This window comes from Lynx rufus, unplaced genomic scaffold, assembly GCF_022079265.1.
Source record: "Lynx rufus isolate CCGP_SWC_20201006 ecotype Redwood Valley unplaced genomic scaffold, mLynRuf1.p SCAF_7, whole genome shotgun sequence".
Taxonomy (NCBI): domain Eukaryota; kingdom Metazoa; phylum Chordata; class Mammalia; order Carnivora; family Felidae; genus Lynx; species Lynx rufus.
Genome location: NW_025814889.1, coordinates 141,903,391 through 141,921,295, shown reverse-complemented (window position 1 = coordinate 141,921,295; position 17,905 = coordinate 141,903,391). Strand labels below are relative to the sequence as shown.

Genomic DNA, 17,905 nt, shown 5'->3' with positions numbered 1-17,905 from the left:
ACCCAAATTTGGGAGTGGGTGTCAGGTTCCCGGTGAGGGCGGGGCGGGGATGGCCAGGCCTGAAGGACGTGGGGACACGGGCCAGAGCTACTCGCCCCACACGCTGACAGGAGCGAACCCAACCCGTGAGTGGAGTGGGGGGCAACACAGGGCCACCGGTCCGGCTCAGAGTCCCAGACCGGAGCAGGGGACCAGGACGGCGCCGGGGTCCCTCCCAGGCGGGGCTGGGAGTGCCCAGACCCGGCCTTGCTCCAGACCAACTCTGCGTCTCGCCCCCACCCCGAGGCAGCCATTCTGCAGATTTTACGGCTCGACCCCTGCACCACCGTGACGGACCCTGCCCGGAACGCGGGCGCGAGGGTTCCGCGGCCGTTGGTCAGGCTGCGGGGCCGTGCGAAGCGGAAGGGCGGGGGACGGCCGCCAGCGCGGTGCGGGCGGGGGCGCGGCCGGGCCGGGGGCGGAGGGAGGGGGCCTCCGCGCCGAGGGCGGCCGGGGGCGGGGTCAGCCTGAGCCCGCCCGCGCACCCTCCTGCCCCCTCCCAGGTGACGACCAACCTCCAGGATGGCGGAAGCGCACCAGGCCGTGGCCTTCCAGTTCACGGTGACCCCAGATGGGGTCGACTTCCGGCTCAGTCGGGAGGCCCTGAAACACGTCTACCTGTCTGGGATCAACTCCTGGAAGAAACGCCTGATTCGCATCAAGGTGGGCGCAGGTGGTTCTGGCTTCTTCCAGCAAGTGCAGAATAGAGTCCTCCCGGAGACAGAGGCCAGGTGTCAGCTGCTGCCCCTTTGTTAAGATCCTCCACCGCCACCTTGGCTGGCAGTACTGCTGGGTGACAGGTTCTAGCAGTCCAGAAACCAGAGCGGCGCTCAAGGTGTGGCGGGGAGATGGGCATACAAGGAGTGGCAGAGGGACACAGTGAGTAATGGGGTGCTGCAGGTGTGGGAGTGTGGAGAAGGGGAAGACCAGACATGAGGGAGGAAGAAGAACACAACAGGTGAGAGACCCGGGACCCCACAGGTGCCTGCTCACCGCCGTCACTGCTGCTGTAAGTGTGCTTGTTTCTGCCCCACAGAATGGTATCCTTAGGGGTGTGTACCCTGGCAGCCCCACCAGCTGGCTGGTCGTCGTCATGGCAACCGTGGGTTCTTCCTACTGCAAAGTGGACATCTCCATGGGACTCATCTGCTGTATCCAGAGATGCCTCCCTGAGGGGTGAGAAGCAGGGCTATGAGAGAGGGCCGGGCAGGCTCTAAGGCCAGGGTTCCTGAGCTGGGCAGATGCAGGACAGTAGCCATTGGAGGTCCTAGGGCAGCCCTCCCTGGGGGCTGCCATCACCAGAGTCCCACATTCGTAAGTTTGTATGTTATGCATTCAGACACGAGTGTGCCCAGGAATGTTATTCTTCAGCACCTCCCCCAAGATGGTTTGTGCCATCAAAACTTCAGAGTCAGAATTTCCCCAAGGCTGGCCTCAAGTGGACCCCCTGCAGCCCTCTCCCTTCTCTGACAGATGTGGCCCCTACCGGACCCCACAGACCCGGGCACTTCTCAGCATGGCTATCTTCTCCACGGGGGTCTGGATGATGGGCATCTTCTTCTTCCGCCAAACCCTGAAAATGCTTCTTTCCTACCATGGCTGGATGTTTGAGATGCACGGCCAGACCAGCCACTTCACCAAAGTCTGGGCTGTGAGCAGAAGCCAGGGGAGGGGTTCAGGCATCTGGTTTGAGACCCTGGGGGCCTCATTTGGGGTTCTAACTTGGAGGGGAGAGGCAGACGGGGCACTGGTGCCTGGTGCATAGGCTTGTCCTGGTTCTGAGGGTCGGGGGCCCAAGTCCTCAAGTGTTTGCTAGTTTGTTTCCATTATTTCCCCTGGTTCTCACCAGAAACACTCTGTGCTCTGTACGCCCAGTTCTGTGTCCGCCTTCTGTCCAGCCGGCGGCCCATGCTCTACAGCTTCCAGACATCCCTGCCCAAGCTTCCTGTGCCCAGTGTGCCAGCCACAATTCACCGGGTGAGGGCCTGAGTCAGACATCCCGATGTGCAGGCTAGGCTGGACCCAGAGGACTTCTGCAAACATAAGGAACTGTCCCCTGCGAAGAGCGCGGTTTAGAGCAATGGGGCTGGGTTGGAAGAGGGTCGGGACAGAGGTGGTTGTTGCTGTTTGGCCCCCACACTGACAATAACTTGGCTGGACAGTACCTGGAGTCTGTGCGGCCCTTGCTGGATGATGAGGAATATTACCGAATGGAGACGCTGGCCAAAGAATTCCAGGACAAGACTGCTCCCAGGCTGCAGAAGTACCTGGTCCTCAAGTCATGGTGGGCAACTAACTATGTGAGTCCCCTCCCGGGCTTACCCTCACCTCCGCTTGTGTCAGGGGGATCTGTCCCCTGCCCTCTGCCCCAGCCCTCACTGCTCCCTCCCTCCCGCAGGTGAGTGACTGGTGGGAAGAGTACGTGTATCTGCGCAGCAGGGCCCCCCTCGTGGTGAACAGCAACTACTATGTCATGGTGCGAGAGAATTCGGGGACAGGGAAGATGGGGGAGGTCCTGGAGGAACAGTCAGGAAGCAGCTTTAGGGCCGCAGAGATACCGGGGATCTAGAGAACTGGGTAGCCACACAGCCTGACGCTGTCAGTCTCAGAGTCCCCAGGCTCTGTCACTTCCTGCCTTGGTTCCCTTGCTGGCCTCCCAGCCGCATGTTCCCAGCTCTCCTAACACCAACCCCAGGGAATCTCCTTCATCTTGCCTCCCTTTTGTGTCACCATGTGGACCCAGAGCAGCTTCTCTGAGAGCTCAGGAGGTCACTGTTGGTCTCTAACCCTCCCATGGCCAGCCCCCCACCCCCAGCACATGCTTGTGCGCAGCCACCAGGGTCCCCCCACCGCCCAGCCACAGGTCCATGCAGCATGCCTCTCTCTCCTCTCCCGCTGTCCAAAACACACTGTGAACCCTGTGCTGAATTCCCCTCCTCCACAAAACTGTCCTTCTCACAGCTTATATATAGCTTGTCCGCACCAGAGGTTTTAAACTGTTTTTTAGTGGTGGGAACTTCTTTTTCGATGCAAAATAAACAAAATACGAACAAAAATAGATTATGGAAAAGCAGATCAAAGACTCAGGCTGGGCAGAGGGGTTACGTGATCAGTTACGCATTTCATCTCTGGCAGTGCACCCCGACCGAATGTGCAGGATGGACCGGGGGAAGGGGTCAAGACACCCTGTTCTTAGGCAGGGAGACCCAGGTGACCTGTGCACATTTGTCACACCACCTGCAAGCTCTGTCCTCCCTCTGTAGGACTTTGTGCTCATCAAGAACACAGACATACAGGCAGCCCGCCTGGGAAACATCGTCCACGCTATGATCATGTATCGCCGTAAACTGGACCGTGAAGAGATCAAGCCTGTGAGTTGTGTTGGGTTGAGGGCATGACAGGGAAAGGAGGCCTGAGTCTGAGCCATGCTGGGCCTTCCTCCCAGGTGATGGCACTGGGCATCGTGCCCATGTGCTCCTACCAGATGGAGAGGATGTTCAACACCACCCGGATCCCAGGCAAGGAGACAGGTACTGGCCACAACCAGGAGCCCGTGGTGGGACCATCCAGACGGAGTTCCCTCCCGCCCAGCTCTGGGCCTGCCATGGCTGGTCACCCTACCACCTGCTCATCCATCACCAAGCATCCTGGGTGTCTCAGGGTCATGTAATTGTGACCCTACTATTCACAGGCACGATGCTAGTGCTGGGACCCTGCGGGCCCAAAACAGAGCCCCTCCTGTCCTGTCCGGGCTTCACAGGCCAGGGGAAGGTAGTCTGAGGAAGGAGCAGCAGGGGGGCGGAGCTTTCCGTGAGCCCTTCATGGAGCCTGTAGGACCAGAAGGCTGCTCGCAGACCCTGGGGCAGTGTGTGGGCTTCCTGCCCTGTGAAGTGCTTCACAGGGTGTTGGCCTTAAACAAGAGGTGTGGAGGCAACCAGCATAGGGCCTGGTTCAATGCAGGCCCCCTCCACCCCAGCACCTCCCCCCCCCCCCCGGGGAAGGAAAGCCCAGCTGGCAGCCTACAGAGCAGGTGGAGTGGGAGCAAGGCACGCCATGCCACGCTGCCTCAGCCTTCCTGCCCGCTTCCGCTGCAGACCTGCTGCAGCACCTCTCCGACAGCAGGCACGTGGCCGTCTACCACAAGGGCCGCTTCTTCAAGGTGTGGCTCTACGAGGGCTCGCACCTGCTCAAGCCTTGCGACCTGGAGATGCAGTTCCAGAGGATCCTGGATGACCCCTCCCCACCTCAGCCTGGGGAGGAGAAGCTGGCAGCCCTCACTGCGGGGGGAAGGTATCAGGGCCCCACGAGGGGAGGGGCTTGGCCCCGAGTGCCGCCCTGGAACTTGGGGCCAGAGGCGTGACTGAGGGAGGGAAGTGCTGGCATGGCATCCTCTGTCCACAGCAGGACCCTCTGTGGCGAGGGGCACTGCTGGTCAGTGGCTGTAACCCACTGCATCTCCAGCCACATCCAGCTCGGTGATGGCCAGGTGGGAGTGTGTGGAGGACAAGGACACCTTCCAGGAGAGGCTGGTACCCCCAGCTCTGGGCCCTGCTGGGTCCTGGGAGGTGCCCTTCTCTGCCACCCACAGTGTCTCCAGCTCTCACCCTGCCCTTATGCCCCCAGAGTGGAGTGGGCACAGGCACGCCAGGCTTTCTTCAGCTCCGGCAAGAACAAGACTGCTCTAGACGCCATCGAGCGCGCTGCTTTCTTTGTGGCCCTGGACGAGGAGTCTCCCCACTACGACCCTGAAGATGAGGCCAGCCTCAGCCTCTATGGCAAGGCCCTACTTCACGGCAACTGCTACAACAGGTGCGGCACCCCAGCCCCGGTGCAGGCCCCCCGCCTCTCCGTCCATCTCGGTGTGCTCCGCTCATCGCCCGCCTCCTTTCCTGCAGGTGGTTCGACAAGTCTTTTACTATCATTGCCTTCAAGAATGGCCAGCTGGGCCTCAACACGGAACACGCGTGGGCAGACGCCCCTATCATAGGGCACCTCTGGGAGGTAACGGGCTCTGACAGGCATCCTGTAGGGCAGGCTGGGTGCGGGACACGTGGGTGGTCTCTCAGCCTGACCTTCTCCCTGCAGTTTGTCCTGGGCACTGACACCTTCCACCTGGGCTACACGGAGACTGGGCACTGCCTGGGCAAACCGAACCGCATGCTTGCAGCTCCCCAGCGGCTGCAGTGGGACATTCCCGAGCAGGTGTGCCGTCTGCGAAGGAACAGGGATGGGCTTGTGAGAGTGACAAGTATGACAAGTACCTGGGATGCTCTCGGGGGAGGGACAGGAGCTTCTCAGAGTCCATTTGGTGGTTAGAGAAAGATGTGAGGTGTGAGAGTCATCCGTGGATCACCTGTTAGTGCCTCCCTCTTCCCACAAAGCCCTACCTGACCTCTGGTGGCTGCTGCCCCCAGGTTGCCCTTTGTGTCTGAAGACGGAGAAGGTGCACCGAGACCTGCCCAGCCCCGCTTTTCGTCTATCACCTAAACTTCAGGCCTCCCAGATGTGACCCTGGAGTCCTGCTTAGAGAGCTCTGCCCCCAGCTGACCCTTCCATGTCTTGGCAGTGCCAGGCGGTCATCGAGAGCTCCTACCAGGTGGCCACAGCGCTGGCAGACGACGTGGAGCTGTACTGCTTCCAGTTCTTGCCATTTGGCAAAGGCCTCATCAAGAAGTGTCGGACCAGCCCTGACGCCTTTGTGCAGATTGCCCTGCAGCTGGCCCACTTCCGGGTAGGAGCCCCGCAGGGCCGCTGAGGGGGCAGGGTGGCACCAGACTCACCTGCCAGATTGACCCCTCTCTGCTCCTCAGGACAGGGGCAAGTTCTGCCTGACCTATGAAGCTTCCATGACTAGAATGTTCCGAGAGGGACGGACCGAGACTGTACGTTCCTGTACCAGCGAGTCCACAGCCTTTGTTCAGGCTATGGTGAAGGGGTCCCACATGGTGAGCCTCCCCGACCAGCCACACTGTGAGGTGACCCCTCTACCTTCTGCCCACCTGGGGGTCAGGGCTACTCTTCACTGCTCCACTTCTGCTCCCCAGAAAGCAGACCTCCAAGATCTCTTCCGGAAAGCTTCCAAGAAACACCAGAATATGTACCGCCTGGCCATGACAGGGGCTGGGATAGACAGGCACCTCTTCTGCCTTTACGTGGTCTCCAAGTACCTGGGGGTCAGCTCCCCTTTCCTGGCTGAGGTCAGCATTGTTGGTGGGTGTGTCCTCTGTCCCCATGCCCTCTCCTGGGGGGGCTTGGCCTGTTTTCTTTCTGGCCAGCTCCCCAGAAGCTGCCCTCGAGGGCTGGGGCCGGCTTTCCCACTCTACAGCCCATCCAGGCTTGTGGTCCTGGCTCTGAGTGGGAACCTCCATTCACGGAGCTGGTGTATGCACGTAGAGGCTGCAGTATCAGGGTGGGCAGAATACCCAGGCAGAGGAACCTCCGGTGCCCAGACACTGAGGCAGGGGTGTGGGTGCGCAAGGAACAGCAGGAGGGGAGGGAGCAGAACCAAGGAAGGGATAGGCTGGTAGGAGAGGAGGCCCAGGGGACAGTTAGGTCACATGGGGCCTTGAGGGTTTTGTGCAGATGCTGACATGGCTGAGAACAGACTGGCAGGGCGGGCGAGGGGCAGCGTCACTCGTACTGGTGCTGAGGCACCACCTGTCAGCAGGTGCATGCTCGGTGCATGGCGCTCCGTGCATGGTGTCTCACTGCTGGGGCCCCCTTGTTGCAGGTGCTCTCAGAACCCTGGCGCCTCTCCACCAGCCAGATCGCTCAATTCCAGATCCGTATGTTTGACCCAGAGCAGTACCCGAAGCACTTGGGCGCCGGTGGTGGCTTTGGCCCTGTAAGTGCCCTTGAAAGGGGACGATGAGCAGGACTGGGCCCCAGGGGTTTCAGTGGAGAGTGCAGTCTTGAAGTCAGACCAGAGGTGGGAGCATGGCCCCGGGGCTTGCCCTGCATGGAAACAGCATGAGTAGCTATGGGCCTGACCTGAAGACAGAAGACAGAAGACGGGTGCCTGGGGCCCACCCAGGCCAACACTCCTCAATACTCCCAGCTGCAGCATGACCACACCCAGGGCTGGTTTCCTCCTCTGAAGTGTGTGCTTCCCAGAGACAGCCCAGGCCTCCCACTGAGAAGTTCAAGTGGGCTAGTTTGTCACACACACACACACACACACACACACACACACACACCCGGAGAGAAGTGGTGATATTGAGCCTCCTGAAAGAAACACAAGGTCCTGGGTTCCTGGTAGTGTCTGGAGCTGCATCGGGCAGAGCCCCTTGGTTTTCACGCTTTTTCCTGGGGGTGTTCCTGACCTCAGGAAAAACGCAGCATCTGGGGTGGGGCCCCTTCCTGGGAATATTGTGGAGAGAACAAGCATGAAGTCAGCTTGGCTTTCAGATCCACAAAGTTTGGTTTACTTGTTCTTTACTCTCGTGCTGCCCTCAGGTGGCAGATGACGGCTATGGGGTTTCCTACATGATTGCGGGCGAAAACACCATCTTCTTCCACATCTCCAGCAAGTTTTCAAGCTCAGAGACAGTGAGTCTCCCCGGTTCCTGCGCAGGCCTGAGGAGGGGATGCCACCTGGGGCCCTGTCTGGGCAGGGTGGGGGAAGAGTCCTCAGTTTTAGGGGCAGAGGGACAGGGGTTCACCTGAAGGTTGGTCTGAGCTCTTGGCTCCCACAGAATGCCCAGCGCTTTGGGAACCACATCCGCCAGGCTCTGCTGGACATCGCTGATCTTTTCCAAGTTCCCAAGGCTGACAGCTGAGAGCTGGAGAAATGCTAGCTGCCCTTTCATCCCCACGTTGTGGAGGGAGGGGCCTGTGGTCGGCTCACAGGCACAGGGTGGCCTTGCACAGGTGTCCAGGCTCCAAGGACAGCTCTGGCAGCCGGCACTTTCCAGGCAGATAGATGCTGCTGGCTGAGGGCCCAGGTGGTGGAGGTGGGGTTGGAGCAGGGAGGGGATTTTGATTTTCTTTTTCTTGCTCGATACTAATAAAGATAAGGCTGTGTAATTTTCTCTTAGCTCTCAGGTACCTTTGTTTTGCTGGGGACTATGAGGCCCTCCCCTGCCCAAGTCCAGACCAGAGAAGTGGCAGGGTGGGGAGCTGGGGCTGGGAGACTGAGAGGCATATGACCTACTTTGAAATGCGTGTCTGTCCTGAGGTCACCGCTGTCCACACTCACATGTGCACTTGGAATAAATTCTTGCTTTAGAACCTTCACCTGGTCCCTGGGGCCACTTCTGTTTGTCAGCCAGAGAGTGGGGCCCACCTGCCTCCTCCATGAATAGTCATGCCCTCTGCACCCCTGCACAGCCCTGTGGAGGCCCTTGGCTTCCTCCTGGCCAAAGGGAGGGGCTGTAACCTCAGGCCCGAGGTCAAGGTGCCAAGTGGCCATGTCTGTGAGACAGCACACACTATAATCTGGAGCAACACATGCTCCTCCTCTCAGGTTGGCTTTTACATTAAATTAACATCAGGAGTAAACAAAAAGTAATTTGTTTGGAAAGTATAAGTAGACAGCACTATCACTGCATGCTAGAATGAATCTGAATCTCAGCCCTATGCTTGGTGCTAAGAACCCAGAAATGAAGGGGCGCCTGGGAGGCTCAGTTGGTTAAGCATCCGACTTTGGCTCAGGTCACGACCTCATGGTTCGTGGGTTCGAGCCCCACATCGGGCTCTGTGCTGACGGCTGAGAGCCTGGAGCCTGCTTTGGATTTTGTGTCTCCCTCTCTCTGCCCCTCCCCTGCTCATGCTCTGTCTGTCTCTGTCTCAAAAAAAAAAAAAAAAAGAGCCCAGAAATGAATTAGACATAATCCTGGGCCTTCTCTCATGAAGCTCTGTTTGTCGAGCTCTGTGCTGGGGGTTCAGTGGTGAACAAGGCACCGACCTATGTGGAATTCACTATTAGGTGAGACAGGCATGGATCAGGGAACGGAGTGGCTGGCAGGGAAACCAGGAGGCTTTTGGAATAATCCACTTAGTAAGTACTTATTGAGTGCTACCGTGGGCTAGGCACTGGGATACAGCTGTGAATAAAACTGGCCAAAACAGTCCCTCCCTTTGGGGCTTAGAGTCTAGTGGGGAGGCAGGCATTAACGAAGAAGAATGAGTAAATTATATAGTAAGTCAGATAGTAATAAGTGCTAAGGAGAAAAGTAAGGGGAGGGAGCACCGAGGGATGGGTGGCAATTTCAGATGGGGTTGCACAGGCAGGCCTTCCGGAACGGGGCCATTGGACTCAGACCTGAAGGAAATGAGCATGCAAGGGCAGCAGATACCTGGCAGAGTGGACAGCAAGAGCCAAAGCTTCAAGGTGGAAGCATTGCCTGCTGCAACGCAGGAACAGTACTGGACGGTCTGTGGCTGGCACAAAATTAGTGGGGGGGCGGAGCCGGGGGGGGGGGACAGGTGGACTGTGCCAGACTCTGGTTTCCCTGAATGATGGGGGAGACGTTGAGGTTTGAGCAGAGGGTGACATAACCTGCCCTAAATTTTAATGGGATCATCATGGCCAACCTAAATGACATTAGAACCAACGGCGGGGGGGGGGCGGGGGGTTGTGCACCTGACTCGACTCAGTTGAGCATCTGACTCTTGATTTCAACTCAGATCATGATCTCATGGTTCATGGGTTCGAGCCACATGTCAGGTTCTGTGCTGACAGTGTGGAGTCAGCTTGGGATTCCCTCTCTCTCTGCCCCTCCCATACTCATGCTCTGTCTTTCAAAATAAATAAATATGGGTGCCTGGGTGGCTCAGTCAGTTAAGCATTTAACTATTGGTTTCAGCTCAGGTCACGATCTCATGGTTTGTGAGTTTGAGCCCCACATCGGGCTCCTTGCTGACACTGTGGAGACTGCTTGGGATTCTCTCTCTCTCTCTCTCTCTCTCTCTCTCTCTCCCCCTCCCTCCCTCCCTCGCTTTCTCTCTGCCCCTCTCCCCGCCTCTCTCAAAAATAAATAAATAAATTCAATAAATAAGCTTTTTTTTTTAAATTCTTAAAAAAAAATAACAAAGTAGGGGCTGGTAAGGACAGAAAGGAGACCTGTCATTACTGCTCTTGGTGGGGGGGCGGGGGGGGCGGGGTTGGGAGAAATGGCAGGACTTAGACTAAAGAAGGGAGTCTCAGGAAACTGAGAATGTTGAAGGTCTGAAAAACCTGATAGGGAGGCACCAAAGATACTCATATTTTCTGCTTTGGGTGATTGGGATATTGGATGAGAATTTTAAATGTTGAGTTTGATGTGCCTATAGGGAGTATCCGTGAAAATGTCTCAGACTCTTCAAAATATAACTTGAAAGCTAAGGAGATGTAGGCTCCTGAGAACAACTTTGAAGATCATTAAAACCCTAAGAGCACATGAGAGGATTCCCAGGGCAGAGACTCCTAACCTCCTTTGAGTCTCAGTGAGAAGCTTATAAAACTAAATGTAAGCTCACAAAATGTTACGTTCCATTTCAGAGCTTTCTTGGTCTTCCAAAAATATCTTCACAGACCTCTGCCACTCTGGGTGTCTGTGTAACCTACCTTGGGTAGGTGTCTGGGTTTTGGCAGGTGTCTGGGCTCATCAGTTCACCCAGCTCTGGGAGATCAGTAAGCAGGGTCTCCAAAAAGCTGGCTTTTAATTAATGTTGAAATCCAAAGTTTTTTTTTTTTATCTGATTTGTTCTTGGTTAAAATAAGTAAGAGGAGAAACCATAGTGCTAAACCAGATATAAACCTCTGGTGACAACCCATGAAACCTGAACAAGCTACTTGTCTCTCATAGGTTTACAGATCTGCACTAGTAAAGGCTAGCAGCCATAACAGATAAATCCTGACATCTTCATGGTTTAACCCAAGGGAAATTTAGTTCTTGTTCAGTTGGCTGAGATGGAGACTCAGCTCCATACCATTATTCAAAGGCATGCTGACAGAAGCCCTGCCTTCCTCAAGTAGGTCCCAAGTTGCCTTGGACATCAACATCCAGCAGGTACACAGGGAAGAGAGAGAAAGTATCACTCGTGGGAAGCTTTTATGGATCTGGCCTGGTAATGATACAGGGCACTTACTGCCACATTCACTGGCCAGGGCTCATAATGCAAGGGAGGCTGGAAAATACAGTCTGGCTATATGACAAGGATATAAAGAAAACATTTGGTGAATAGTTAGCTGGTTTTGGATGCACAGGGGCATGGGAAGACCAGACTGACATCTCTGGGCTTACCGAGAGCCCATCCTTCTTGGCCTGAGCTCTGCAGGGTTCTTCAGATAGCCCACCTCATCCACTAGGCAAGGTACCCAAGGCCCTCACATTCCAGCCCAAATGATCTTCTGCCTCAACTCAAGAATGCTGAGCCCCAACCAGACTCTCCATTCCCTAAATGAAGAAGGCTTTTTCACATCCTTGCCTTTGCCTTTGATAGAACTTTTACCTGAAATCCTGTGTTGTTCTCATCTTGGTAAACTACTCTTTCCTGAAGCTGTCTTCATCACCCATCAGAGTTATTGCTGATTAGTATTTTTCTGAGATGCTGTAACAGGAATCAGCTCTGGGAAGTCTAAGCAAAGGTGGAAGGAATAGAAGTATGCAGGGTAGCTCACAGGTGGGAAGGGACAGCAAGGGAACCAGGTTCAGAAGGGGCAGGAACCTGCCAGCTTGGGGAGGGGGTATGGCCTCAATAAATGGGCAAATAGTCTGTGCCCAGAACTGTCTGGCTCAGTTATAGCTCTGTTTCCTATTCTGCAATCAGTCCACTAAAAATCAGAATCCTTGAAAGAAAATTCAGTGGGTCCCAGGTTTATCTGGAATCTCAAAGTGTTCAAAACTGGTTAACAGCCTTCCAAATCAGCTTCTCCCCCACTGCTCCCCAACTCAGCCAGTGATCACCCTCCAGATAGCCACCAACCCATTCCTTCTTTCTTCTTCACTTCCCACATTACCAAGCCCTGTCAAGTCTATCTTCTAAAAGTCTTCTACTCTGTGTACTTCCCTCCACCCTGTCCACATCTCCAACATCATTCACCCACACAGCAACAGTCTGTTTCATCTCTCCCTCCAGCAGCCAGAGAGACCTCTTCACCGTGTCACTCCTCTGCCTCCCACCCTTCCGAAGTACCCTCTAAGTAAAGACTGAGCTCCTTAGACTGGCCTGTTGAGGTGTGAGCAATCTCTCCGGCCTCCTCTGGACCACAGCTTAACGTGCAGACCCACAGCTTAACGTGCAGAACCGTGAGCGGTTCTCTTGCCTGTCCTGACTTGGGGCTATGTGCTTCCACCGCCTGGAGGCCAGTGATGCCTGGCAGTCCTGGACTGGAGCCAGAGCTCACACTCTCCCCAGTTGCATGTACTTCTTCTGTTTCCGGCTCTGTAAGACAGATGCAACAATGTCCGCCAGCACTGTAGTTGTCAAGACTGAATATATTTGGGCGTCGAACTAATTGAACCAACATTTACTAGCACCTGCTGTGCCAAGTGCTGTCCTGAACACTGGGGGCACAGTGGTCAAGCAGACAGGGCCCTGAGTGCATACCTTACACTCATGAACCACAGAGAGGAACACAACGATCAGGACCACCAGTGGACCCTCGCTGCAATTCTGCTCTCCCGAGATCTCGGCCAGTCCTCAGTCTGGGAACTCGGCCCATCTGCGACCCAGAGCCCTACGTGCGAGACCAGCCGGAGACGACTCCGCCCCTTCCGCTCTACAGAGTAGCCAATGAGACCTGGAGGCTGACACTTGGGACCAACCAGAAGTGGGCGCATTCACGTGTTTGTGACCCCGCCCCTTCCGCTCCGGGAGACTGGCCAATGAGGGAGAGAAGCCACTTCTGGGGGCGGATCTGGTAACGGAAAGGGGCGGGGTGCCTTTCCGAGCTTGGACCTCGTGCCCCAGGCTGCGTAGGTGGACGGCGGATCCTGACGCGAGCGCAGGCGGTGCGGGAGGTGAGCCACGCCCTCGCTGCGCGCCCTGACCGCAGCGTCCCCACTCCTTATCACGACGTAACCCGTGACCTCGCCCCAGTCTCCTCGCCCTCACACCCCCACCCTTCACGTGTCTTCTCCCCTCACAAACCCCCACCCCTCACGTGTCTCCTCCCCCCAACCCCCCACCCCCACGTGTCCCCTCACCCTGCACCCCCCCTCACCTCAGTCTCCTCCCCCCACCCCCCCACGTGTCTCCTCCCCCCACACACACCCCACCCCCACGGGTCTCCTCACCTCGCACCTCCCTCACCCCAGTCTTCTCACCCCGACCCCTCCACCCCTGCCCCCCCACGTGTCTCCTCCCCCGAAGCCCCACCCCCCACGTGTCACCTCACCCCGCACCCCCACCCCCACGTGTCTCCTCACCTGGCACCTCCCTCACCCCCCCCGTCTCCTCACCCCGACCCCCCACGTGTCTCCTCACTCCGCACCCACCCCTCACCCCAGTCTCGTCGTCCCCCCCTCCCCGCCTCCTGCAGACACCACACACTGCACATCCCAGACCCCGCCCCTTCCCGCACAACGCGACCCTCTCACCTGTTGCCGCCACAGCTGGAGCACCTGCGCTCGCTAGACCGCGCTCTCCGGTTCCTGACGTCCGCTCACCGGGAGCGGCCCCAGGGCCTGTCGCCCCGTCGCTCCGGGACTCCCACCGCGCGCGCGCCCCTCGCCCTCACACAGCCTCAGTGACCCCAGCGCCCCTCTGGTCTCAGCCCAGGGGGGCCCAGACTCCAGCGGACTCTTCGGACTCCAGGCCCTGGAGTTCCGCACGCCTGTGCGCTCTGCGGCGCCCGGGACCCCTGCGACCCCGAGCCTTTCACGCCCCGAGTGATCCCCAACCCTCCTGCTCTCCCACCGCCCCCCCCCCGCTCGCCCAACCCCCCTAGTCTCCTGTTCCCCGCGTTCCCTTGGCTTTGGCACCGGTCTGGCCCTGCGTTCCGCCCCGGGCTTGCTCACCCCCTTTCCCCGTCTAGCCATCCCTCCCCTGAGACCCAGCATCACCCTGGCCACAGCCCCCAGCCCAGGCCACCTGGGCCTGGACCTCATGTCCCCACTGGGCCTCCGCTGGCTCCCCACGCATCCTCTTAGCCCTAAGACCGCTGCCTTACGTGCGTCCTCACCCTGCCCGTCCACCCCACACGTTTCAAAATCCCCGGCCAGCCACGTCCATCCCCTCTCTCTGTGCCACCCCGGAGTCCTGCGTGTGCTGTGCAGCCGTGTGGCCTCAGCCCGCCACCCCTGCTTCTCCGCGGCACGTCTGGGTGCCTGTAGGGGGCACACAGCTTTAACCCTTATTATTCTCCTCAAACCGAGAATGCCCGTTAGGAGAAGAACCTTTTCATTGCCATTTGCGGGCGAGCTAGAGACCTCAGCTGAGCCTGGGCCACCTGGACCCTTAACCCGCCTTACCCTTCCCTTCCCTTCTCAGGGTCATGTGACCACTTTCCTACCGGAAACCAGTCCCTGCGCCATCAGTCCTCAGTTACCCTTTCTCCGCATTCTTCAGCCTTTTCCGTTCAACTAGCTCTTTCCACACAGGCAGGTTTCTGCCTTTGTGAATTGAAAAACAGAAAACGTTCCCTCTGTCACCTTCTTACTCTCTCCTATTTCTCCTGTCTCCATGAAATCTGCACGTGCTATCTCTTTCATCTAATGCTTCATTAATTGTTTATTCGTGGAAATCTTGTTGTTACTGTTACTCACTTAGGCCTGACATGTCCTAAATTCGTTTGGTCCTTTTGTAATATTTGACATTGGTGTAACATCTCCCAACGTAAAACGAAAGACACCTGTGACTGCACATTACATTCCAGCTACTGGCCCTTTCTCTGCTTCTCTTTGAACCAGAACACGCAAGTTTCTACTTCTCTTCTTACCCTCTCTGTGAACACAGTGCAGTCAGGCTTTTGTCCATGCCACCTCATGAAAACAACTTCTGTCAAGATTGCCAGTGACCTTCAGATTGTCAAATCCATGTCAAATCCACCTTTTTATTCCTTATGCTACTTTTTTTTTATGTTTATTTATTTTGAGAGAGAGAGAGAGCGTGTGTGAGCCGGAGAGGGAGAGAGAGAGAGAGAGAGAGAGAGAGAGAGAGAGAGAGAGAGAATGCCAAGCAGGCTCCATTCGTACTCTCTGCACAGAGCCCTGGGGCTCAATCCCACCAACGGTGAGATCATGATCTGAGCCGAAATCGGGAGTCAGATGCTTAATCGACTGAACCACCCAAGTGCCCCTGCTTATGCTACTTTATATGAGACACAATGGATCACTCTTTGTTTACTTTCTTTGCTGGTTTTTCTTCTACCTTTGCTGGTCCTCTTCTTCCCAAATTCTAAATAGTGAAGAGGTCAGACCTCTCTTCCATCTACTCTCACTTCCTAGGAGATCTCAACTAGTCCCGTGGCTTTAAGTGTCATCTGTACCCCAGTGACTCCCAAATAAGGATGTTCAGCCAGACTTTTCACCACACTCCAGATTTATATTTCTACTTGGATGCCAGGACATACTGTTGGCTCAGTGTTTACAACACATTTAGAATCCAGTCACTTCTCACTATTTCCACTATTTATTTATTTATTATTTTTTTTTTTTTAGAGAGAGAGAGCACGTGCATGTGCACACACGTGAGCGGGGGGAAGGGGTAGAAGGAGAGGGTGAAAGAAATCTTAAGCAGGCTCCACACCCAGCACGGAGCTCTGTCTTGGGACCATGAGATCACGACCTGAGCCAAAGTCAAGAGTCAGAGGGTTAACTGCAACTGAGCCATCCAAGCAACCCTCGCTACTCCCACTTCTAACACTCTGGCCCAGGCCTTGTCATCCCTTACCTGGAGTTTTGCCGCAGTTTCCTCTCTGCTCTACCATCTCCGCCGTTGCAGCCAGAGTGATCCTTTTAAATCAGAATTCAAATCCTATCACCTCTGTCGAATTTTTCTAACGTCTCCTCATATGACTCAGAATAAAAGCCAAAGGCTTATATAAACTGCAATGTCCTCTCCAGTCTTTCAGCCTCATCTAACAGCCTACCCTCCTTCACTCCACTCCAGCATTTCTAGCCTTCTTGATCTCCTTCAACCACACCCAAGCACACGTACCCTCAAGGCTTTTTCTTTCCTGTTCCCTCTGCACAGTACTCTTCCCCAAGATAGCCACAGGACTCCTGTGCTCACTTTCTTTTTTTTTTTTTAATTTTTTTTTTAAATTTTTTTTTTTTACGTTTTTATTTATTTTTGAGACAGAGAGAGACAGAGCATGAGCGGGGGAGGGGCAGAGAGAGAGGGAGACACAGAATCGGAAACAGGCTCCAGGCTCTGAGCCATCAGCCCAGAGCCTGACGCGGGGCTCGAACTCACAGACCTCGAGATCGTGACCTGGCTGAAGTCGGACGCTTAACCGACTGCGCCACCCAGGCGCCCCTCCTGTGCTCACTTTCTTGAGGCTATTTGAAGATTCACCTCAGAGCAGATTTCCATAGTGGTTCCTCCCACTCCCGTTATTTTTTAGCCTACCTTACTTTGCCTTATTTTCTTCATAGTGCTTAGTTCCACCTGACATTTTATATGTTTATGTATTCATATACATATATATTTTACAGATTTATATATGATGTGTTTATACACATAAATTATGTATTTATGTATCTGTCTCCCTTGACCAGAATGTAAACTCCACAAGGGCAAGGCTTATTGTCTTTTGTTTGCTAATATACCCCTAGCACCTAAAACAGTTCCTGACATTTAATAAATATTTGTTGACTAAATGAATTAATTGGCCAGTCCCTCCTCTCTTCTGTGGTCTCGACTACACACTCCCCAGTTCTCTACATTTCTGACTGTTTATCAGTGCCTTTTATGGGCTTGTTTCCAACTGCTCTTAAGAGCTGGTTTTTAAGGACTTTTCCAGGTCCATTTTCCCTTCTCCTTTTATACATTCACCGTGAATGATTTTATCTTTTCCCATAATTTAAACTACCATCAAACATTTATTTTCAGTTTACCCTCTCTCTTGGGCTCCAATCCTGTATTTCAACTGTTTGTTAAATAACTTTACCTGGGTACACCATAGGCACCACACACTCAAGCTGCCCCAAATTGAACTCCTATAGCCTCTTCATTCCATTCCTCTGCCCCCATTCTTTCTCCCCCTTTGTTCCATCTGTCAAGCTCAAAACTACCCACTGTATTGTCTGAGGCAGTTGTGAGAAAATGTAATGCTAATGAGCTCCATCTCTAGAATCAGGACTGGGTTTGAATCCAGGCCTACTACTATTTAGCTGTGTGTCTTTGGATAGACCCTTCCACAGTCCTCTGTTTCCTCATCTGTACAACAGGGAGAATCATAGCACTTAATTTTGTCACGTTGTTGTGAAATCAGTCAATGTTTGTTGAGAATTTACGCAGTTCCTGGCACATATTAAGCATGAAATAAATGTTATCTTTTATATTATTAGATTCACATCTCTTTCTCACCTAATTATAGTAAAATGTTTTCTGAGCAACTACTCTGTGTGTACCTCGTGTTACACATACAGTCACGCCTACTATTTAATTTGTTAATTTGGGTGCCTACTCTATCCATAGCTATGTACATCTTCACAATAACCTACAAAGGAGCTGTCACTTCCATTTTACAGAAGGGGAAACTAAGACTTAAACTTCCCAGTGTCTCACAGTCAGTAAGTGGCAGAGCCTGGATTCTAGCCCAGGATTTCGGGGTACACAGAAGTTTTTCTTTAGTTGCTTACTACATTTCATTGGTTGTGTTCACTCACATATTTATCAAGAATTTATTGCATACCAGTAGTATAATGTGTGAACACGCAGACTGCAGCCAGATTGTCAGGACGCAATTCTCAGATGTGTGTCTTTGCTGTCTGAC

At 54.7% G+C, this 17,905-nt stretch overlaps 1 protein-coding gene across 2 annotated transcripts; it reads left to right on the top strand.

Annotated features, from left to right (window-relative positions):
• Nucleotides 1–551: 551 nt before the first annotated feature.
• On the top strand, nucleotides 552–8,272 carry CPT1B (carnitine palmitoyltransferase 1B). 2 transcript variants are annotated; one of them, XM_047067010.1, is made up of 18 exons: nucleotides 552–702; nucleotides 1,076–1,215; nucleotides 1,513–1,690; nucleotides 1,915–2,016; nucleotides 2,202–2,339; nucleotides 2,438–2,515; nucleotides 3,303–3,410; nucleotides 3,485–3,569; nucleotides 4,134–4,329; nucleotides 4,663–4,848; nucleotides 4,935–5,040; nucleotides 5,125–5,241; nucleotides 5,606–5,770; nucleotides 5,850–5,984; nucleotides 6,084–6,236; nucleotides 6,770–6,883; nucleotides 7,495–7,587; nucleotides 7,734–8,272. In XM_047067010.1, the coding sequence occupies exons 1-18, from the start codon at nucleotides 562–564 to the stop codon at nucleotides 7,815–7,817; spliced, it is 2,319 nt and encodes a 772-aa protein (XP_046922966.1). In that variant the 5' UTR covers nucleotides 552–561; the 3' UTR covers nucleotides 7,818–8,272. The 2 variants fall into 2 exon arrangements, with proteins under 2 accessions (XP_046922966.1, XP_046922965.1); XM_047067009.1 differs by having other exon boundaries at nucleotides 611–1,215.
• Nucleotides 8,273–17,905: the final 9,633 nt, after the last annotated feature.

Coding starts and splice junctions, on each gene's coding strand:
- CPT1B (XM_047067009.1), top strand. CDS start 926: ATGGGGTGCTGCAGGTGTGGGAGTGTGGAGAAGGGGAAGACCAGACAT. Junction 1,691..1,914: donor ACTTCACCAAAGTCTGGGCT/GTGAGCAGAAGC, acceptor CTGTACGCCCAG/TTCTGTGTCCGCCTTCTGTC. Junction 7,588..7,733: donor AGTTTTCAAGCTCAGAGACA/GTGAGTCTCCCC, acceptor TGGCTCCCACAG/AATGCCCAGCGCTTTGGGAA.